At 40.1% G+C, this 24,686-nt stretch overlaps 1 protein-coding gene across 1 annotated transcript in view; it reads right to left on the bottom strand.

The window, feature by feature from the left end:
• Positions 1 to 24,686, bottom strand: part of METAP1D (methionyl aminopeptidase type 1D, mitochondrial) — a 74,004-nt gene that overhangs the window by 16,134 nt on the left and 33,184 nt on the right. Inside the window, exon 2 of the mRNA XM_005676229.2 lies at positions 1,627 to 1,784. Within this exon, the coding sequence (XP_005676286.2) occupies positions 1,627 to 1,784 (158 nt within the window). The remainder of the gene's footprint in view (positions 1 to 1,626; positions 1,785 to 24,686) is intronic.

The following is a 24,686-nucleotide window of genomic DNA, read 5'->3' as shown; positions in this document are numbered from 1 at the left end:
TGCTTTCAACTCCTCGACACAAAGATAAAATTTATGCAAAGGGTAGCCCACAACACCCTCTCCCAAGGAATGTATGTAAAAGGCCGACTGTCAAGTTCACGGATGCCTATCAAATACACACTTCCCCTACATGTTGCCATTGTACCCAAACTAAGAAGGGACTAGAGGACAAAACAAAACAGCTCTTTTGCCTTTTCCGTTCTTTTCCCCCAAGTACATGAAAAATACTTTTGGACACTTTCATAATTTGTCAAAAACAAACTCCTCCTTCCTCTGAAACTCAAAATGTTCAACTCTGACCACCCTTGGAGAACCTTTTCCCCCACTAACTTAAATCCATGGGCAGCATTCAGCAAATAAATACTGTCTCACACATAGAGCTCCTTTCAGACCCAGGTTTTGCACAGCTCTTTACCAACTATTTATGGCAACTGCTACATGAGTTTTGCTGAACAGCACCCAGTAAGGCTACACAGACTCTGGGGACAGGAAGCTGAGGGAGATAACACTACTCAGTGAACATCACAGCAACTCTGGAAGGGCTAGGGATAGGGCACCGTGCTTTGTGAACTGCATCACACAGGCTTCAAGGACCTTCACTTATTCCTGTGTTCAGATGGGCCTTTCTGACACAGGTAACACCACTGCTTGAGCTGCCACAGCCAAGCGTGGAGTGAGCATCTTCCCTCCTACGGCTTTGGTGCCAGTGCCCACGAAGCATCCTGTCTCCACGGCCCCGCCTCCTCCCGGCTTTGCAATCTGGCCAGGTTACAACCACAGGCAGAAGGGCTGTTGGCTTGTCACTGAAATTCTAAAACAATACATTCACCTCTCTGGAGACTTCTTTTTTGTTTTCCACTAAGGAAATACCAGAAACATACTCTGGGCTCTGATGGCCTGTCTTGTCAGCCCTTGTCACAAAAATGGGCCACTCGCCTTCAGGGAGTATGATATACTTAATGTGGATTTGCAACCCCGCAAAAAGAGTCATAGAAAGAGGGAAAGCAGGTGATTTTCGTGGCAAATCTTTATTTCTTTCAGCTATTCTCGCTCTTCCTAAATGATCCCCACACTTCCTTTACATTGCATCTGGAAAAATGGATAGATTGTCTTTCACAGAATTATAATCTCTGAAAAAAATCAAGAATGCTTTGAGACAAGATGTTTTATTTAATTTACTCTAAAGGGCAATTGAAAGACAGCATTAATAGTAACACAGAAAATGTAACAGCAAGCTTTAGGAAAAAAACGCCTAGTGTATTGGTTTCAAGGAATCTTTCTTAAGTGATTCCAACTGTTGTCAAAAAAAAATTTTTTTTTAAGTTAAGAAACTACATATATAGAATCTTATCTTCATGGTAGAAATTTAATATGGAAAATTTCATGATAGAAATTTAAATTCTAAAGAATTAAGCAGTTAGAAGCTCAGTGCCTTATTTTAAAAAGTGAATATTATAGAACTGCAGGATGTTAACACTTCCCAAATCACAGTTTTATATCACAGACCAAGTTTAAAAATTATAATTCAGACAGCTCAGAAATCAAAGGTGCAAAAACACTCCATCGCTTCTGCAGTTAACCTTTATCTTGGCTGGAAAAAGCAACAGATAATAGGCAATGCAGTACCTTAGGGACTGGATGAGCTGAAGAAACTGCAGCCGGCAAAACTATACTGTGGGAAATCTCTCTTTGTCTCCGGAAAAAGAAATTTCTTCTTTGTTGACTGGTTGACTGTGTGTGTAAGTAGATATGATTGAGTGGTGACGAGAAAATCCTATGACAACCTGGGAGCAGAAATAGACGTATGTTAAGTCAAAAAAAAAAAAAAAAACCTACTTAGTGCTACATTTTCAGTTGTTGCATCGTTGTCTATTAAATCTATAATAATCCTTTATTGGTTCAAAACGGAAAAGCTCCAAACAGAAAGGACAGCAGTGACATTCTGAGTTCTACTACAATAGTAGTACAGCATATTTATTAGCTAATGCTATGTTTACTTAAATGTTTGACAATGGAAAACTCTATCCTAGTGGGAAACAAACATATAGAAACATCTGCTAAACACAAGGTCTATAAAAAGAGCAAATTGTGCTGTGGTACCTTAAATGCGCCATGTCCAGGATGACCCTAGATTCAGGGCACTGTTTGGGTGGCTTTATATTCTTTAAGGTCGTTTTCCTTTCACGAATCCTGGACAAATTGCCAGCTGCACTTTTTTGCCCTCGATAGGATTACTACTCTGTGTTAAGTTCATGTGCAGCGAGGCATTATACTGAAATTCATTGTAATGAATGCTCAAGTCAGATAAAGACTAAATAGTAAAAATGTAGGGTGCAACCCTGAAAGAAAATGAATGTAGGCTCCAAAAGTACCCACAATAGGAATTTAGAAACATCTATCAAAATTTCAAACGCACGTATCCTCTGACTCGTGTCTCCTCTCCTAGGACTCTGCCGTATGCAGTGATGGAAGTGTGGTGATGAACTGCAGCACTGTTTATGGTAGAAAAAAAATGAGCAATAATCCAGATGTCCATACACAGGGGACTGGTTAAATATATTATGGTAAATCTACACAACAGAAGGCAGAAAAGTAGAGAGGTATTAAAGAGAAAACGCTAACTCATCTCTGCATATTGATATGGGAAGAGGTCACAATATATTGCTCGGAAATGCTGAGCAGTACGTATGAAAAACTCACTCAGGTAAAAAGAGCTTATGCATTTATATAAGTTTGCATATGCCTATAAAATTTCTGAAGATTGATATTCATCAATAGTGGTTATTTCTGGGGCATCTGATTGGGGCTGGGGGGGGAAGGAAGACTTCCTGATTCATTCTATTTTCTCTAAACCAATAGACTTTTAGGAACATTCACTTGCATTATTTTTATAATTAAAACAGTTGTTTAAATCTCCCTTACATGCCATAATTGCATGTCAGGGGCTGGCAAACTACAACCCAAAGGGCGAATCCAGCCTGCTTCCTGTTTTCATAGAGCCAACAACTTGAAAATGATTTTTATGTTTATGAATGGTTGAAAAAATCATAAGAAAAATACCATTTTATAACATGAAGTTAGGCAAAATTCAAACTTCGGTGCCCATAAATCCATAAATAAAGATTTATTGGAACATAGTTATACTCATTCGCTTATAATTAGTCATGACTGCTTTTGCACAACAGCAGCAGAGTTGAATAGCTGTGACACAGAACACGTGGTTCACAAAGCCTAACATATTTACTACCTGCCCCTTAGAGAAGAAGTCTGTCAACTCCTGATCTAGAGAACTGGTTCTCAAAATGTGATACCCAGACCAGCATCTGGGTATCACATGGGGAAAAGATGCAAATTCTTGGGCCCCTCCTCAATTTACTGACCCAAACTGTGGGATGAATTCAGCAATCTGTGTTTAACAAACCCTCACCCAGGGTGATTCTGATGCACACTAAAGTTTCAGACTTACTGGCCTAGAGTAATGGAAACACAAATTGCAGGTGAGTATTGGCCCCAAAACTCAAGATCTCTAAGAGAATTGGAAAAAAAGGCACAGATGCAAACAGACTCCAATGGTCATTGATTCAGTATCAGAGTAGAAAGTTAGTCACTCAGTGATGTCTCACTCTTTTGTGACCCCTTGAACTGCAGCCCACCAGGCTCCTCTGTCCATGGAGTTCTCTAGGGAAGATTACTGGAATGGGTAGCCATTTCCTTCTCTAGGGGGTCTTCCCCACCCAGGGATTGAACCCAGGTCTCCTGTATTGCAGGAAGATTCTCTACCATCATCTGAGCCACCAGGCAAGACTGTCAGTGTCGTAAGTTTCACTCAATTATGTTCTTCCAGAAAGCTGAATAAAATATTGTTGAACAAAACTTACAGAGCTGTTTCAGGTATTATATTTTAAACAATATTTTCAACAATTCCAAATACCAGACAAAATACTGCCAGGAATGTCACCTTTGTTTGATAGAGGCAGATACATATTCCCTGAAGTTTGTAAAGTACAATATTTCCCTCAAGACACCACATCATCCCCAGAGGTGTTAACTGGTCTAAGAGCAGGCAGGGCAGTTTCCTAGTAAAAGCAGATAGCTAGAAATCAGAAGCCTGGACTTTTGTCTCAGCTCTACTACTTCTCAGCTGTGTGGGCCTTGAGCAAGAACCTTGTTTTCAGTCTCAAGTGAGAATTAACTGGAATAAAGTATGTGAAAGTGCCTTACATTTAGTAGATGCTCAAAAAACAATAGTTCCTTCAAGAAAACTTAAAAAGCAAAATGAGAAAGAAACTATGGGCTTCACTATAGCTTCCAGTACTGAGAACTTAATGGTTGTTGTTCAGTTGCTAAGTGGTGTCTGAGATGAGTGTTTGTGACCCCACGAACCACAGCATGCCAGGCTTCCCTGTACTTCACTATTTCCAGAGTTGGCTCAAATTCATATCCATTGAGTCAGCAATGCCATCCAACCATCTCACCCTCTGCCACCTTCATATGCTTCCTCAATCATTCCCAGCATTGGGGTCCCCTCCAATGCTCTTCACATCAGGTGGCCAGAGTATTGGAGCTTCAGCTTCACTATCAGTCTTTCCAAAGAATATTCAGGGTTGATTTCCTTTAGGATGGACTGGTTTGATCTCTTTGCTGTAAGAGTCTTCTCGAACACCACAGTTCAAAAGTATCAATTCTTTGGTGCTCAGCTTTCTTTATGGTCCAACTCTTACATCCATACATGACTACTGGAAAAACCATAGTTTTGACTAGACGGACCTTTGAGAGCAAAGAGATGTCTGTGCTTTTTAACATGCCGTCTAGGTTTGTCATAGCTTTTTCACTGAAAACTTCTTATGCATCAATTACTGCACTAGGCCCTTTACATATGTTAGCTCATTAACCTTCATGAGAACCATGTAAGTTGTGACCTGTTATCACTGCGCTCCACAGTTGAAGATGCGGAGGTACACAAAGGTAAATAACTCCCCCCAGAGTGCAAAGCTGAGGGGACCCAGGTCAATTTGCCTTCATAAAGTATATTCCTCTTCCACGCATAAGAAACATGAGCTAACAACACACAAGGAGACACTCTGAAAATGTAAAAGTCATCTGAAAACTATTAAAAGTTACTATTTTTTTTTTCCAAAAGTGGCGATGGGTTGGTCTAATCCAGCGTCTTTCTCAAGCCAAACTCCCTTTGTTGACCAGATACATGCTGCAGGGAGGTGACGGACAGAGGTTTGGCTGGACAGTCTGTGAATTGTTGTTGTTGTTCAATTGCTCAATCATGTCCGACTTTTGCAACCCCATGGACTGCAGCATGCCAGGCTTCCCTGTCCTTTGCCATCTCCCAGAACTTACTCAAACTCATGTGCATTGAGTCGGTGATGCCATCCAACCATCTCATCCTCTGTCATCTGCTTCTCCTCCTGCCTTCAATCTTTCCCAGCATCAAGGTCTTTTCCAGTGAGTCAGCTCTTCCCATCAGGTGGCCAAAGTATTGCAGCTTCAGCTTCAGCATCAGTCCTTCTAATGAATATTCAGGGTTGATTTCTTTCAGGATTGACTGGTTGGATCTCCTTGCAGTCCAACGGACTCTCAAGAGTCTTCTCCAACACCACAGTTCAAAAGCATCAGTTCTTCAGCACTCGGCCTTCTTTATGGTCCAACTCTCACATCAGTACATGACTACTGAAAAAAAATAGTTTGACTATACTGATCTTTGCCAGCAAAGTAATGTCTCTGCTTTTTAATATGCTGTCTAGGTTGGTCATAGCTTTTCTTCCAAGGAGCAAGCGTCTTAATTTCATGGTTGCAGTCACCATCTGCAGTGATTCTGGAGCCCAAGAAAACAAAGTCTGTCACTATTTCTATTGTTTCCCCATCTATTTGCCATGAAGTGATGGGACCAGATTCCAAGATCTTTGTTTTTTGATGTTGAGCTTTAAGCCATTTTTGTCACTCTCTTCTTTCACTTTCATCAAGAGGCTCTTTAGTCTGTGGATATAGAATGGAAAATCTGGATCCCAGCTATCACCAAGGAAAGGCTCAGGTGGAATCGATCCATGATTCTGGGCTCCCTAACTGCATCTCTAGGCAGGACCAAAGTTAAGCTCCCAAATGTTTCTCTTCTGAGAAAAGCATGTATTATGATGACTATTAATGGTGGTAAGACTAATAAAAATAGTAACAGTGATAGTGGTTAACACTTCATAGCCAGTTTCTGTAATTAAGCAGAGTTTTGAGAAGGAAATGGCAACCCACTCCAGTGTTCTTGTCTGGAGAATCCCAGGGACGGGGGAGCCTGGTGGGCTGCCGTCCATGGGGTCACACAGAGTTGGACACAACTGAAGTGACTTAGCTGGGTGCTCCACACACACTAGGTCTTGCCAATGCTGTTAGGGAGGGGGACAGCTGTTGATGTCACTACTTTATGGATGAGGAACCAAGACACACCTCTGGCGCCCCCAGCTAGAGTCCTGGAAGTCCCAATCCAGGGCTGGCTCTGCTGCTCCAAGCTGCCTTTCAACAGTGTGCACAGGTTCTAATAGCTGGCATGCTTGGCTAGAAAGTGTGTTTTTTCAGGGATTCAATTTCAAATAAATATTTTTTTAATCATGAAAAAAATAAACATCATGAGACCAGCCAACATTCAGAAAGAATGTATTTTTCATGAAAAGTCTTAGAATTAATCTAACCGGGAGGCACTGCAGGAGTGAGAATAATACGAGCTTTGAAGTCAGACAGATCTTGAGTTACCAAAACTTCTAAGCCTCACTTTCTTCACCACTAAATGGGAACAGTAGTGCTTTCCTCACCACAAGGCTGTTGTGAGAATTAGCAGAAATAACATTATCCTCAAACCATCTTTAAAAAGTAGGTGCTCTGTGGGGGAATTCCCTGATGATCTAGTAGTTAGAATTCTAGGCTTTCACTGCTGTGGCCTGGGTTCAACCCCGGGTCGGGGAACTGAGATCCCACAAGCCATATAGTATGGCCAAAAAAAAAAAAAAAGGAGGTGCTCCATAAATGTTTATGTCTCTTCCTTTCCCCTCTCAACATTCAACATGTTTACCTCGGGCCTCAAAATGTGTTTATTCTTTTATTTGACAATTACTTATTGAGCTGCTCCTGGGCTTCCCTGGTGGCTCAGCTGGTAAAGAATCTGCCTATAGTAAGGGAGACTTGGCTTCCATCCCTGGGTTGGGAAGATCCCCTGGAGAAGGGAAAGGCTTCCCACTCCAGTATTCTGGGCTGGAGAATTCCATGGACTGTATAGTCCATGGGGGTCGCAAAGGGTCAGACACGACTAAGCGACTTTCACTACTGAGCTCCTCCTATATGTCATGCTTTAGACATGAGGTTAAACGAAGTGACAAAGTCCCTCTCTGGGTGCTCACATTCCGTGGTGAGACACGGGCAAGACGTTCAATTGTATCAGATGGTGATATTCTTGATGAAAAATCAGCCCAAGTGACACAGCATTGGAGCTAGAGATTCTGCTCCTGGACCTGCCAGGAACTAAGTGTGTGACCTTGAGCAGCAACCACAGGGGACACTGGCTGAGAGCTTACTCATGCCAAGCTCTGTGCTGAGCACTTCACAGACACTACCCACTGCTACAGAAGACTCGAGCTTCCCAGATAGCTCATCGGTAAAGAATCTGCCTGCCAATGCAGGAGACGTCAGAGACGCAGTTTGATCTCTGGGTGGACAAGATCCCCTGGAGAAAGAAATGGCAACCCACTCCAGTACTCTTGCTTGGGAAACCCCATGGATAGAGGAGCCTGGCGGGCTACAGTCCACGCAGTCGCAAAAAGGCAAACATGACTGAGCACTGAGCATGCATGCGCAGAAGACATTACAGGGAGGGAGCTGAACTTCATAATCTTTGCGGTCTCTTTCGGCTCTGACAGTCGTGCCTTCATTCGGCGGCTACTGACTTCTGTCATGCCACACCCCAGGCCGTGGGATGATGTGGAATCTGATCAATTTTGTGACTCATGAAGGTTTTTTTCAATGCAGGTGATAACATGAAAGAGAGAGCACCTGTATCAGTATTATCAAGTTCAAGTAGACAGTCATTATAGGGGGAATCTTTCCTGTGTCCTTAAACTGAAGGCACGAAGTCATCAGGCCTCTACTAGGATATCTGAATGAGGCTTTTGAGACATTCATTTCTAAAATGAACAGCGTTGCCAATATACCTGTTCTGCTAAATAATGAGCTCGCTGCCAAATAAGAGGCAGGCACCCCCCCACACACATACACAAATGACTTAAACATTGGGAACATAGCCTGAACATATCCAATCTGTTGACAATTATGGTTTTGCAAAGTACTCAGCAACTCTACTTTCATAAGATATTTTTTATTGGAAGCAAAATCTCTTCTTTCAATCTGATAAAAGATACCCTATAAATGTTGTCACAAAGTAACAGGATAATAAGGTACCATACTGTGTTTATTCCACTAACTATTCATTACAAACCAGAAAAAATACCAATTTAGTGTTTTTACAGGTGAAATGAAGAAATGGTCTTACATCAATATGTGCCTTTAGAAGATAATGGCTCTCCAATTAATGTGGCATAAAAATGAGGTCGGGGGGAGATCCTTAACTTTGCTTATTATAGTGTAATTAATAAATAGCAACTGGGCTTCCCTGGTGACTCAGCGGTAAAGAATCCACCTGCCAATGCAGGAGACACAGGTTCAATCCCTGATCCGGGAAGATCCCACAGGCCGGGGAGCGACGAAGCCCTTGGGCCACAACTGCTGAAGCTGCTTGCCCTTGAGTCTGTGCTCTGCTGCAGGGGAAGCCACCACGAAGAAAAGCCCTGGCGCCACAACTAGAGAGTAACCCCCACTCCCCGCATCTGGAGAAAACCCCGCACTGCAACAAAGATACAGCGCAGCCATAAATTTAAAAAAATACATAAACAGCAATTAGCCAGTTTTCTAATTGCAGAGTGACCAACATTAAAATCTCCTATCCCAATTACATTCAGGGTCACAAACTACACTATCTATTAGAGATTATTCTAGAAAAGGTTTGTCAAATTTCCTATATATTTCCTTCTTTCTTTGTAAAAGCACTGCTTCGTACATCCAAAATGAATACATATGAGACACGTCCGCTATATGTCAATTTTAAAAGATAATTAAATAGAAGAACAGCTAATACAGTTATAAGAAGAACAATGTAAGAATAATACAATATTGGAAGAACAATACAATATAAGAAGAACAGATACAGTTATAAGAAGAACTTTTTATAACTATATCTAATTTCCAACTTGCTACTGTCAATGTTACAGTCAATTTGATGCATGGAGGTCCATCATCAGAGGCAGGGACACCAGGTATGTTTCCATCAGCCGCAGCACTGGCCCCTTGGTCTTCTGGAAACATCATTCACTGAAGACACACAGCAAATCCTCTTTTGTTAAAAGTTATTTTCAGGAAAGAAGAGGCACATTGACTAATCTGAAGTTTAGGACACGCTAGTAGGAAATCATCAGAAACCGCAGGAGAAGAGAGCGCTGATCAGCAAGGAGCTGCTTTGGACTAATTTGATCTTAAAACACATGATCATAGTGAGTGTTGTCGCTATCAATTATGGAACAGAAACTCTACATAGTTTCCTCAGGCAGTAAATCTATACGTTATTTGTTATGAATACTAGAATATTTAGTTATCACAGGTAATAATAAGAATTTATTCTCAGTGTCATAAAAACTCTATCAGCTCCGAGTTTAAGCTGAACGTTGAAAACAACAGGCCTCTTTCCCTCCACAGAGGAGCATACAGTGTGGCCTGAATGTCTCCTAAAATTGCTGTATGTCCTTTGGATCCTGTGGCACATTTTTCACATCCTAAATTTGCATTTGCAATGTAAATCTACATTATGGTTTTAAATATTTTCATGTTCAGTAATAACATCAATTTCTAAAAGCTGCATTTTATTTCCCTTTACCAATTAAGTCTGAAAGGTGAGACCGCTGAATTCAAGTAGGATGGGGGAGGAATGCATTCAAAATAACTAATATTGCTGCACACTACATGCCCTATATTCACTGGCCTCTTACTCAGGGTCTGTTTTAATTGTTATCTGCGCATGCATTCTGTACCACATAATGAAATGCTTCCATTTCACCCACTGAGCCCTGGGTTTTTATCTGCACCTCTACTAATGACCCTTAATTAAGCCGATTTTACTCTTGGAAATGCAAGTTTTCTTTTGGTCAACAAGTATTTTTAAGGGAGCGTTCTGAATGAACTTTCAAAGAGACATTTAAAATGCTTATTATCTTAAGCGGTTGTAAAACTGAACAAAGTACATTGTACTCAAGTGTGGGCTACCAATACCTCTGTTTCATTGTACATTTCCAGGACAGCACTTTTACCCTGCATAGTGCCATCAATTTGAAGTTATGGGATATTTCAGAGGCTTCAAGGATCTGGGCAGAAAACAACACAATAAAGTGGCCTGTGTAACTTTACACTAGCCAACAATGTCAACCAGAGATAATATGCAATTTAAAAGACACCCTGTAAAATGTCTTGCTGAATGTATTTGTTCATAATGATGAGCAAATGCCAAAGTCTAGTAACAAAACTATTATTTATAGCGTATCAACATCTAATTGATTTTACAAATGGAGGCAATTATTTTGGATGGAGGGAGGAATGCCTGCCAGATTTAAATGATTTATGATTACTAAGAGAAAAAACATTTCACTAATTCATTTTCAAATATGGCTCTTACACTCACTGATGATTTTAATTTTAAATCAAATTATTTCCTAAAATAATACATTAATGTTAAAAAAAAAAAAGCAACTTTGTGACAGCAATCTGAGATATTTTGAACTGTTTAGAAATGTTGGTTACTACAGTAGGCTCAGGAGGGAATGTCCCACAGAAAGACATTTTCAAGGTGCTGATTTAGAACCACAGAAAGATCGCACTTCATGAACGCCAACCAATTACCCAGGGAAGAAGCGCAGGCTCTCATAGCACGGGGAACTCAGCCATGCATATTTCCTGACCTAAAACACTGATTGTCCACTTGATGGGTTTGATAACTTGCACAAAAATCGTGAAAGGAAAATTAAATAGTCTGTCTCACTTGCTGTAGCTCCCATTGATTTTTATAATCCAGTACTAAGAGGTACATGTTTCAAAAGTAAATGAGAAAGATTGAAAGTTTCTTCCCATTTCAAGGAGACTACAGAGGAGAGAAGCTCACATTTCACAAGAAATAACCTGTGCATCTGTTGAAGAAGAAGAAGCTGGTGGCGGGGTGGAGGGGGGGAGCGGGAATCCAAACAGCTAGGGGAATGCCCCAGGCTGAAGCAGATACTGATTGGGCAAAGCTAAAGGACAAGGGCCCTTGGAACTAAACAAAAGCAAATTCATTCTGTTGACAGATGTTGATTACATCAAAGCAACAAGGAACTCCCCCCAACTCATAATTTTTTTTTAAAACAATTAATACCTCTCTACAATCTACACAATAAGGATAAAGTACAGTTTTAACCCAATCATAGCAAACATTATTAAACTTGTTTTTTAAAAGTTTCAGTTGAGTTCTAGTGTGTTTTTAGCCATGGGCTTCTCCAAACAGTGCTTTATTCATTCCCATGGACATGTCTGGAGAGCTAAGCTGGCCATACTATCAGCCCCTTCCTTCCAGGGGTTAACTGCTCTGGCTGCCAAATAAAATACAGAGCAAGCCATGTAATTATGGAGACAGTCAAAGGGCAGGCTCTATTTTGAAATCTATTTGCACAGACAAGGTCTTCCAATTGAGCTTACAGGAAACAAGCTGGTAAAGAGCCTCCTTTTCCCCAGATGCGTTCCACACTTTTTCTTCAACTCAGGAAATCATGGATATGGACACCATACACCATTACTTCCTGGATTTCAACCTAAGATGCCATTACAAGGAGAAGAGTGGATCTGTTTCACAAACCTGTAAAATAAACTTTTTTTTTTTGTTTTTGCTTAATTAACAGCATTTGGCAACAGCCTCTGGACGATAAAGCTCCAGTGTTTATTAAACAACATTTCTCAAGAGGATGCAGGCCAACTGTTATGCAGGTACTGGAAAACAGATCACTTTCTTTAATGCTCAAAATAAAGCACACAGTCTAGAGTATACTAGCATAAATACTTGTCTGAAATAAAGGTTCTACTTGACATCCAACAGTGTTGTCCTTGAAGTTATTTATAGCTAAGACTGCTAAAACAGCAACAAAGATTCCTCGGAAATAAAAAAAGAAATATGCAAAGTATTCCAAGTGATGGAAAAAAAAGTCACAAGTCACTTTTATGCTAAAACATAAAAATTTGTCCTAGTTGCTTAAAGGTCTAAGTTTGCAAATTTTATGAGACTTTATCATTCTCATATTAAAATAGAACTGAGCCACTACAACAAATAAAACTAACTAGCCAGGGCTTCCCTGGTGGCTCAGTGGTAAAGAACCTGCCTGTCTATGCAGGAGACATAGGTTCGATCCCTGACCCAGGAAGATCCCACATGCTGGGGAGCAACTAAGCCCGTGTACCACAACTATTGAGTCTGTGCTCTAGAGCCCCGGAGCCACAACTACTGACCCCATGTGCTGCAACTGCTGAAGCCCTCACGCCCGAGAGCCCAAACTGCACAACAAGAGAGATGACTGCAATTAGAAGCCCACACGCTGCAATGAAGAGTAGCCCCCGCTGGCCACAACTAGAGCAAAGCCTGCGCAGCCACAAAGACTCAGAGCAGCTATACACAAATAAATATAATAGTAATAAAAAACCAACTAAATAGTCAAATGAAGGTGAGATAGTAGTCCTTATCGCACATACGAGGCTATGGATGTCAGAACTCATCATCAAGCCCCCAAACCAAAGCCTGGGAATCCTGGTTCTAGAGAAGATGAGCTGGAAAGTCAGCCACAGAGCACTTCTGGGAAGAGGAATGGGCAGCGCCTAAGGGCACCCTCCACCAATAATAAAAACATTCAGGAAAGATGCCTGGGTCAAGGCAAAACGTGACCTTCCAGGCAGCTCCATCAGGAAGTTGGCTTCATGCTACACCCCTTTTCCTTTTAAAAAATGTATCAGTACTAACTGATGGAGTATAATGTCAATGACAAGTTCAGAAATGCGTAGAGGAAAAATATTTTTTGTTTCTTGACAAGAGCGAACTGGATAATATGTGATTATTCATTAATTTACACCACCAGCAACTAGGGATCTGTTATTTAAACAAAAAGCATTCCTCTCTTTTTGGGCCACAAAAACAACCCAACCTATTCTGGAAACACAGATCAATAAGTACACCTATTTAATAAAGTAGAGTCATATTTGTGAAACTAGAAAAAAGTTCCTTTAGGCCGGCCCAACTCTAGCCTGGGGAAGAATGTCAAAGATTATAGTAAAACACAAAATCTAAAACTAAAATCAGATCATTTAAGTGGATAAGTGGAAGTTACATAGAAATGATTGATCTGTAAAAGGAACTAAGGCTATTATATGAAATTTCTCCATTTAAGGTGAAAAACGTTTAGTTTAAAATTTGAATTTAAATTCATTTTTATAATCATAAAACATTGAGTCACATTGAACTAGTATATGCTTAGAAAATCCCATTGTGTCTCAGCTAAAGTTTAGAGAAAAGCAGCTTTTTAACACTTCAACAATACATATACTCAGGCAACTTCTTGGACAAAGAAATATTGTATCCTTTCATGGGAAATAAAGGAGCTGTTTATTAGGGCTGTGGTTAAAATGTAATAATTCATTCTAGTTGAGCCCTGTGAAAAATGTCATCAAAATATCATTTTCTTTGCCAGATTTTCTGCATGCCGTGATATCATTTAAATACAGAATAAAAGACAAGCTCTGATCAGAGTAGAAGTACGACACCAAAATGACCCAAAAGCAAACATTCATTCTGTCAAAGTAACAGGAAAGAATTTCACACAGTCCTGAGACCCAGAAAATGCACACTTCTAGGTTAGCACAGAACATCTGGCAAGCTTCAACTTTCCAACGTCTCTCAAAAAAAAAAAATTCCTGTTACCTCACATACTTGGGTTAAAGCAGAGGGAAAAATAGAAAAAAATTATATTAGAGAACACAAGAAAGCATTAGAAAGAGCAATTTCACAGAAATGACACATGGAATTCAATTTTAGAGAAAGTCTATATAAAAATACAATCAGCTTAAGAATTCACATACTAAGCAAGTTCTTTAATTCCTTAAAAAAGACTGTTCTTAAGTACTACTGTCATGTAAAATACTGCTCAAAATATTAGCTATTTGGATAAAAATATCAAGTAACAGAAGACATTGGAACTTTTATGATCAAAGGTACAGCTTTAGTATGAATATTTTCAATTGTATTAAAGCATTGAAAAGTACAGTTTTAGTCTCTCACAAGGTCAACTGAATTCTACATGCAACATGATATAGTTGTATTGTTGGATGCATTTCTTTTCCTCTTTTCCTTTCTTTCTTCCTGTGAGCCCTTTAAAGTTATTTATGCAAGCAACTGATATAAAATAGTTCAGAGCTTTCACCCAAACTTCAGTATCATTAGCTTCCCTGGTGGCGCAGACAGTAAAGAATCTGCCTGCAATGCAGGAGACCTGGGTTTGAACCCTGGGTTGGGAAGATCCCCTGGAGGAGGGCATGGCAATCCACTCCAGTATTTTTGCCTGGAGAATCCCCATGGACAGAAGAACCCGGCAGGCTACAGTCCACGGGGTCACAAAGAGTTGGACACGACTGAGTGACTGAGCGCATAGCATTCCCCCCCTAAAACCCATAAAACTACATCTTAATATTTTCCTGAGAATGTTTTCAATGTACAACTACAAGTGAAAGGCATGAAATAAAAAGAAACCATTTGAATATAGATACTACAGCAGTATTTTGACAATTATGGGAGCTTTGTCTCTGCCCTGTAACCAGGCAATAGAAGTGGTAGGTAGGTAGGTGGGTAGGTCAATAATCATAACTGAAAATGAGAAAGCTAAACTCTAGGAAAACAATGTATTTCCAGCCTTCTGCAGTTGAGACTGCACAGATTCAAGACAATAGAGGCCAAGATCACTCATCAAGGAGTCCCTTTCACAAAAAAAAAAAAAAAAAGAGAGAGAGAGAGAAAATACACAGTCACCCTTTTAGCAAAAGAAAAGGTTCCAAATTATCTGAAGGCAGCTTTTTGAAGTTATATAGTTATGTTGCCACAAATAACTTTATATTCAATTCAACTGTGTAGCTTTAGTTGACCATATGACTAAATAACCACTCCATTGCTTTCAGAATTAATGCAAAAAGTACAATGTATTAAACTACAACACGTTTAAAAGACTGCTTACAAACTGTCTCTTTTTTTTTTCTTTTTCAGATATAGATGCTCAGCTATAAAATCATTATTTTCTGTACAGAAAGATTAAAAATGAAAACCATCACCACTACCCAAATGTGTTCTCTTTATCTGTATAAAGCAGACTGCCTCTCATATTTGAAAATATAATATTACTTAAAAACCTTAGCTGACAGGTCACTCACACTTGATAGAATGACAAACTTGTCATCTCATTTTTAGATTAAAGTCTTCAATAGAGCCACAGTTCTGAAATATTTGATGGATACAATATTCGAAGCATGCTATTGTCTAATGTGAACATTTTTTGAACTATATTTCCATGAGAGTGTTACAAAAGAAAGATACCAACGCCCAAAATGCCTCAATAAAATATAGTCCAATTGGAGGTAAAAAGAAAGAAACAATGGAATTTCAAACACTTTACATTTTGCTTGTGAGTGCGACACAGATTTCCCCCCCTAAAGGTGTGCCTTCCTAATTATACTTACTTGAGTCGCTGTTTAAGTTGGTTTCTCTTCTCCAAGCATTAGTTGGTTTACTTCGGCAAGTTCTCCTAAGCCTTAGTTTGCTCAAATGTTAACAGGAATAGTAATACCTTCCTCACAGGGTTGCTTTGACAACTGTATGCCACAAGGTGTGGAAGGGGCACAAGATAAGCACATAAAAGGTCATCATGAGCACTGGTTCCCTGGGTGTGGGAGAAGGCCACTCTATAATGAACTAATCAGTAGGCAGAAACCAGACTGAATGCTGAAATGTGTTTTGGATAACTATAAAGTAAGTGACTCACAAAACAGTCAGGAGATCCTAGGTTGGGTTCCAGAACTGCCGCTTAAAAACCACTCTACCCAAAGCACTGGTCCTCTCCTGCCTTTATCACAGGAATACTCTGACCATCAAATGAGACTGCAGATGTATAAATACAAACTGGACAGCATCTGATTGCAGCATATTAAGAGAACGCTTAAACTCAGGAGGATGAATTATGCACAGCCTAGTTTTCCTAATTTTGATGTTTTTCTGAGAGTTCTTGGTGGGGCCTTGCTAAAAAGCTGATAGTAAAGTCTAAGGAAAATATCTTCTTCCATTTAGAAGCATAAAAGATTCTAGCTTTTTCAAGAATCATATCCTTCCAAACACATTAGCACACTGAATAGACTTTATATTTGTGCAAGGGGTGGACTGAAAGAAATTGTGTTCTAGAAATATTCTACTCAGTTATGAAGACATTTTCTGTAAAGTTGCCTATCACAAATAATTTTGAGATATCAGAATGTTGCTATTTTTAGTCTGTTACTAAATGATGTTTAGTCAATGTTTTGCTTACCCATAAACTGTCACGTTGTCCTTGGTAACTTTAGTACCTCAAAGTCTGTAAGAGTTTAAACATATTTTTTTTGGCGTGAGACTATTTAATAGAAATATTCTAGAGCTCACCGAACCTTATTGTTTAAACGTACTAAAAAAGTCTTCTTTGCATAAAAATTCCTGTTTATTAAACAGTAATACAAGAAGAACTTATTTACATTTCAAGCACTACCAAGATACATCATTTACGACAAAAAAGGCAAGCACTCCATAAGAAATGCTCAATCACTGTCAATCACAAACACTAAAATATACATAAACCAAAGCAAGCTGTGTGAACTGTATTAAATTCAGCTAAACACAGAATTACCAACAGAACAAACAAAAAAACAAATAATTATCAGTGACTCACAGATCTATTTACACGAGATACACAAAATAACATGGAAAGGTGTAACCATGGTAACCTGATAGCCTAAATTGACTGCCTTTAACATTTGCATTTATTTAAATACTATGCCAACTGATGTCTTTATAAAATTTAAATATTTCAAAAGTAGTCAAAGCTTATCCTTGTTAACTGATCACAGATCAAAATAGTTTCAACTATAAATCAGTGTCTTTAAAGGTATTCAGGGACCAATTTAATGAAACCATGATAAAAATGTCTAACAATTTTTTCTAATTTTTCAGTGAACTGTTATTTTCACAACCACTGATTAACAACTGAAAAAAATTCAACTATATACAATAAATCCCATAGTAGTCAACTAATATTAAAACATGCTTTGACATAAAGATTTATCTAAAACCCTGTTGCATGTAACCACCCCACTTCTTCTAATTAGCTACTAAAGCAGAAACGGCATTAGCTGTTTCAGTTTACAGGTGATTTTCACTGACGATTACCATTTGAATGGTTTAATATTTAATGCTACAGTTAGTCCTAATGTCTTTTATTTTATTTCATAAGCTACAGGAGTAAAACATTAGTTTGTAGTTCACTGGTTCCCACACTTAAGATGTAATGTTCAGTGTGTATTTCATTATGTAGATGAGCAATAGATGTTGTTTGACATGATTTAAATGGGTCAACAGTATTTTCCTAGTCACATTAATCATCCAGACAGCTAGAATAAAAAAAGAAGGCCTTGAAAACTAAAACTAGAGAATCTATTCACACAAATGACACTTACCGTGGCAGGTTATCTAGGATGTGGTTAAGGAGAAGGAAGAGGTACAGACTTTGAACACATGTTTCATTATTTGTTCAGAAACCATTTCAAGACCCTAGCTCTATTTTCAGAATACAAGTGAACACCCACAGGGACAGATTTCTGAGATACCAAACTGTAGTTAAAAAAAAAAAAAGCATCAGATGGAAATCTATGAAAACTTTTCCATTAGAGAAGAAAAAAAAAATTTGCGGAAGCCAGCTGCAAAGGGGCCGGGGCCCCAAGGACACAATCAGACCCATATTATACAAATATACAGCAGCACAGATGAGGACACGGGCTTCCCAGGTTGTGCTAGTGGTAAAAGAGCCCGCCTGCCAATGCAGGACACAAAAGAGACGCGGGTTTGACCCCGGGTTGGGAAGATTCCGTAGAGGAGGGCATGGCAATCCACTCTAGTATTCTCACTTGGAGATTCCCGTGGACAGAGGAGCCTGGTGGGCTACAGTCCACAAGGCTGCCAAGAATTAGACATGACGAAAACGACAGCACCCATCGATGAGGATACAGCATTATGTCCTCACACACTGAAGGCTCCTAAGAAGTGAAAGGAAGAAGAACAAGGGAAAGCAGAACTGGCCTTTAGATACAGCTACGAATCACCCCACTCCAGCTCTGCATAAAAAGACTCTGGTAAGGAGCATGGAGATCGACAGATGTGACGCTCTGAACAGCAACTCCACTTTCCTGCCCCCTTTCTCGTCATGACTGACCTCTGCACTGAGCCTGACCAAGAAATGCAGCCCTGGTCTACACAGCTAGGCAACATGCTGGAAGACGATTCTGCAGAACCATCCCACCACTTTGTTCTACATGAATTAGGCCCTTTCCAATAAATGGATGGATGCCACACGTATCACTTTCCACCCACCGGAAACTCCTGAGCATTGGCAGCTGTGAAGAAGCCAGTGTCTGACATTAACTTTTTCTTTCTGAATCCACTTCTCAAGGGTCATTTTCCTGAGCAGATGCACTCTGTCCTCGCCTGAAACCACACAGAACGAGCCAGAGTTCATAGAAAACTTACTTTTCTTCCCCCGATTATGAAATGGTATATGGATGATATTGAACACTTTAATGACAATACTGGGGGCTTCCCAATGGCTCAGCAGGTAATAATCTGCCTGCAATGCAGGAGATGAGAGTTTGATCCTTGGATCGGGAAGATCCCCTGGAGGAGGAAATGGCAACCCACTCCAGTAATATTGCAGGGAAAATCCCATGGACAGAGGAGCCTATTGGGCTACAGTCCATGGGATCGCAGAGTCAGACATGACTGAAGTGATTTAGCACACACACATACATAACAACATTGAGAAAGCATAAACAATATAAAGAAAAAAAGGGTAAAGAGCTTCCTCAAATGACCACTGTTAACATTCAGCAATGGCACCCCACTCCAGTACTCTTGCCTGGAAAATCCCATGGACGGAGGAGCCTGGTGGGCTACAGTCCATGGGGTCGCTGAGAGTTGGACATGACTCAGTGACTTCACTTTCACTTTTCACTTTCATGCATTGGAGAAGGAAATGGCAACCCACTCCAGTGTTCTTGCCTGGAGAATCCCAGGGACGGGGGAGCCTGGCGGGCTGCCGTCTATGGGGTCGCACAGAGTCGGACACGACTGAAGCGACTTGGCAGCAGCAGCAGCAACATTCAGCAAACATACGTTAGACCATTTCTCTATGTGCGTGTCTGTTAAGTTGCTTCAGTCTACATGAAACTTTTTATCCTCTTGGGTTACTGGTTTCACAGTATTCCTTTATATGGATGAGTAAAATAGCCCTTTATTGAACCAGTGATGAGCATTTAGGTGAGCTCTTTTGTTTTTTGCCCTGCAAAATACACTTTATACAAATATATGTATTTGTAATTATTCTCTTTAGCTTAAATTCCCAGAAGTAGAATTCTTGAGCTAAAAAATACACAAAATTCTGACATATCTGCACAACTGCTCTCCACAAAAGAGAAATTTATATTCCCAAAGGTGTCAACTTCCCTACACCCTCACCAATATTATTAATGATGAAATCTTTGTCAGTCTGATAAATGAAAAATGGCATATCGCTTTTACTTATTTTTTTCAGATACTCCTGAGATTGAAGATTTCTTTTTATACTGATATACTTTTATGAATTCCCCATTTAGGCCTCTTATAGGTTGATTTTTACTGGATTGACTTTTAAGTGTGCTCTGTAAAATAGAAACATTAAATGTCTGTGTAGTATATTGTTTCAATTTTTTTTTCAGTTTTCCATTTGCATTTCAACCTTGTTTTCAAGTGTGTTCAGCCATACAACTAGGTTTATATTGAATTTATAGATTTATCTAGGGAGACTATGGATCTTCCCTGGTGACTTAGATGGTAAAGCGTCTGCCTACAATGCAGGAGACCTGGGTTCAATCCCTGGGTCAGGAAGATCTCCTGGAGAAGGAAATGGCACCCCACTCCAGTATTCTTGCCTGGAAAATCCCATGAACAGAGGAAACTGGTTGGGCTACAGTCCATGGGGTCACAAAGAGTCAGACATGTCTGAATGACTTTACTCGCTCACTCACTTCACTCACTCAGGGAGACTATGACTCTCTAAAATATTCAGTTGTTTTATTTAAGAGTTGTCCTTGTATTTACTGCATGCATGCGTGCTAAGTTGCTTCAGTGATGTCCGACTCTTTGCGACCCTATGGACTGTAGCCCACCAGGCTCCTCTGCCCATGGGATTCTCCGGGCAAAAATACTGGAGTAGGTTGCCATGTCCCTCTCCAGGGGATCTTCCCAACCCAGGGACTGAACCCACATCTCTTATATCTCCTACACTGGCAGGTGGGTTCTTTAGACATCTAATGTCTTCACACAGACCTGTGTATTCTTTATTATTTGTTTACTCCAGGATATTTGATACTTTGGGTTGCTATTATAAATGGAATTTTTCCATTATATCTTCTGCCTAAATAGTTGGTCATGACTGAGTGACTAAGCACAGCACAGTACATAGGACAATAACTTAAAAAAGAAAAAAACAAAAAACCTTAAGTTTAAAAGTTGATTTAATACTCCAGTGTCATACATTTATGTGCCTTAATATCAGACTTGCATACTTTTTCCAGTGGAAAGAAGTGTGTTGGGGCTGAGTGGGGTTCATTGGGCTTTGCTTTCCATCACTGCCAACTTACCCCCTTACCTCGTCTTTCCGCAGTGTTACCCTCCTTCTTCTCATATATGAAGTGTTGAACCCAGTAGGTTTAACAGGTGCTAAAAGTGCCGGTAAATTAAAAGCACCAAAAAAGGACAGATTTTTTGGAAAGGTTTGATATTTAAAATATTTTCCCTTGGGAACTTTCCTAGTGGCCCAGTGGCTAAGACTCTGTGGTCTCAATGCAGGGGGCCTGGGTTTGATCCCTGGTCAGAGAACTAGATCACACATCACAACTAAGAGTTTGCCTGCTGCAACTAGAAACTGATGCAGACCACCAAATAAATTAGAATATTTTTTAAAAATAAAAATACTTTAAAAGATTATTAGCCCTCAAAAGCAATGACCTAATTATGAGGGGTTGGAGGGGGGGAACATTAAAACTTTTTAACGCTTATTATTGTTCTACAGTTACCTATGCTGTGAAAGTGCTGCACTCAATATGCCAGCAAATTTGGAAAACTCAGCAGTGGCCACAGGACTGGAAAAGGTCAGTTTTCATTCCAGTCCCAAAGAAAGGCAATGCCAAAGAATGCTCAAACTATCACACCATTGCACTCATCTCACATGCTAGTAAAGTAATGCTCAAAATTCTCCAAGCCAGGATTCAGCAATACGTGAACCATGAACTCCCTGATCTTCAAGCTGGTTTTAGAAAAGGCAGAGGAACCAGAGATCAAATTGCCAACATCCGCTGGATCGTGGAAAAAGCAAGAGAGTTCCAGAAAAACATCTATTTCTGCTTTATTGACTATGCCAAAGCCTTTGACTGTGTGGATCACAAGAAACTGTGGAAAATTCTGAAAGAGATGGGAATACCAGACCACCTAACCTGCCTCTTGAGAAATCTGTATGCAGGTCAGGAAGCAACAGTTAGAACTGGACATGGAACAACAGACTGGTTCCAAATAGGAAAAGGAGTGCGTCAAGGCTGTATATTGTCACCCTGCTTATTTAACTTCTATGCAGAGTACATCATGAGAAACGCTGGGCTGGGATAAACACAAGCTGGAATCAAGATTGCCAGGAGAAATCTCAATAACCTCAGATATGCAGATGACACCACCCTTATGGCAGAAAGTGAAGAGGAACTAAAAAGCCTCTTGATGAAAGTGAAAGAGGAGAGCGAAAAAGTTGGCTTAAAGCTCAACATTCAGAAAATGAAGATCATGGCATCCGGTCCCATCACTTCATGGGAAATAGATGCGGAAACAGTAGAAACAGTGTCAGACTTTATTTTGGGGGGCTCCAAAATCACTGCAGATGGTGACTGCAGCCATGAAATTAAAAGACGCTTACTCCTTGGAAGAAAAGTTATGACCAACCTAGATAGTATATTCAAAAGCAGAGACATTACTTTGCCGACTAAGGTCCATCTAGTCAAAGCTATGGTTTTTCCCGTGGTCATGTATGGATGTGAGAGTTGGACTGTGAAGAAGGCTGAGCGCCAAAGAATTGATGCTTTTGAACTGTGGTGTTGGAGAAGACTCTGAGGGTCCCTTGGAGTGCAAGGAGATCCAACCAGTCCATTCTGAAGGAGATCAACCCTGGGATTTCTTTGGAGGGAATGATGCTAAAGCTGAAACTCCAGTACTTTGGCCACCTCATGAGAAGAGTTGACTCATTGGAAAAGACCCTGATGCTGGGAGGGATTGGGGGCAGGAGGAGAAGGGGACGACCGAGGATGAGATGGCTGGATGGCATCACAGACTCTATGCACGTGAGTCTGAGTGAACTCCGGGAGCTGGCGATGGACAGGGAGGCCTGGCGTGCTGCGATTCATGGGGTCACAAAGCGTCAGACACGATTGAGCGACTGAACTGAACTGAACCTAATTTTACACCTTAGTCTTGCTTTTGTGTTGAGTTATGTGTCGGGTAGGTTGGGACAACTCTAATCTTTTCAGTGGTTGGGTTCCTGTCTCCACTGAGCCCTTCTGCATTCTGCAGCTGTAACTGTGGCTCACGGGATCTTTAGTTGTAGAACGCAAACTCTTAGCTGTGGTGGGATCTTGTTCTCCGACCAGGGACCTGGGCATTGGGAGCATGGAGTCTTAGCCACTGGAACACCAGGGAAGTTGCAGATCCAGAACTTTAATTAAAAATAAATTTAAAGTAATCTGCCAGATTTCTGAACAAGGTCACTGCATAGCTTTAGTTTCCGGGAACCTTTTGTATTCAGTTTGACTTTCCCCTGGGAAGACAAATATGTCTTGAAGTTGTAAAAAAGGGAGCCAGGGTGTGTGGGGCCAAATCCTCTCTTTTGAGGATTTGCTCTCCTCAGAGCAAATGCCTTCCTGATGTATTCTCTTCCATGCATTTTAGAATTCTAATTCCAACTCCACCTGCAAGTATGTGAAATCCCTATGACATACTCTTGGCAGGAAAAAAAAAGACTAATTTTTTCCATTATAAATATCTTATCCACAGGTAATAGCATGGGGGCTTACACCCTTTTCTCTACTTTTACCTATATTTGAAATTTCCAATAATAAAACATTCAAAGAGCATTTGATTTAGCACTGAAAAGCATAATTTTTTTATGAATTCAAAGTATAGGAAATCAAAAGATTACTTTAAATCTAGGATGCTGTTTACACGTGAGAAAACAAAGCATTTAAAATGAGCATCAACTTGCAGTTGCTCCTGTTAGGAACAGCCCCAGGGCTGATTGCTTCTTGATGGCAGAAACTGTACAGTTATCCACACATTTTGAATCTTCAGTTCACAACGACATGTGCTTCTCGGGAGTCATCCTGGGGTTGAGTTTTAGCTGCTTACTTACATATACTATGAGTATATGAGTTACTTACATATACTATGTAAGTAACAGATTTGGACATCAAACTGTTTCTGGGCACAGGATGATATAAGGTGCTGGCTGGGCCTTGACCGCTCTGATGATGTACAGAGAGGCAGGAAGTCTTCACAGAAGTTCAACACTGGAAGTGCTGCAGAAATAATACTGCAGCGAGGAAGGTTCTACTTCCACCTTTGTGTCATAAAACCTTAGGTAGCAAGCAGATTTTTTGCACAAACGTATGGGGCCCCTCAGGAAAGTATCTTGGGGATAATATATAAAATTGGAAGGCTATAAATCCTATGAAGGAGATAGCGGTGGACTGACATAGACAGAATTTATACTTAGAAGTAATGTTTCATCATTCCCAAATCTACTCAGCTCTGAACTACATTGCCATGACTAGATAATGCTGACCTCACTGACCAATCTGAAAGCTGGCAATATTTGGGTTTGGTGACTGCTAACTTCAGACCTCATAAATATTATGTAACTCTAGTCTTTTTGCCTCTAGCCAACCAGCCTGACTCCAATTTTCAATCACAAGTGGCAAACTGACACTGAAATTTTATGAGCTCTGCCATATTAGTAATGCACATTTCCTTTTGAATTATTCTAGCCTGAAGCAGATTATAATTATTGTTCCTTTTCCCACACAGATCTGAAGATCTATAAGTGGTTCAGGTGGCGACATCAATGTTTCAATGTCCCACGTAGACTGGTAAATAAAAGCCCGTATATGACAAATGAAAAGCAGATGGA

The sequence above is a fragment of the Capra hircus genome, chromosome 2 (assembly GCF_001704415.2).
Source record: "Capra hircus breed San Clemente chromosome 2, ASM170441v1, whole genome shotgun sequence".
Taxonomy (NCBI): Eukaryota; Metazoa; Chordata; class Mammalia; order Artiodactyla; family Bovidae; genus Capra; species Capra hircus.
The sequence above is the reverse complement of the archived record's forward strand: the minus strand, read 5'-3'. Positions and strand labels throughout refer to the sequence as shown.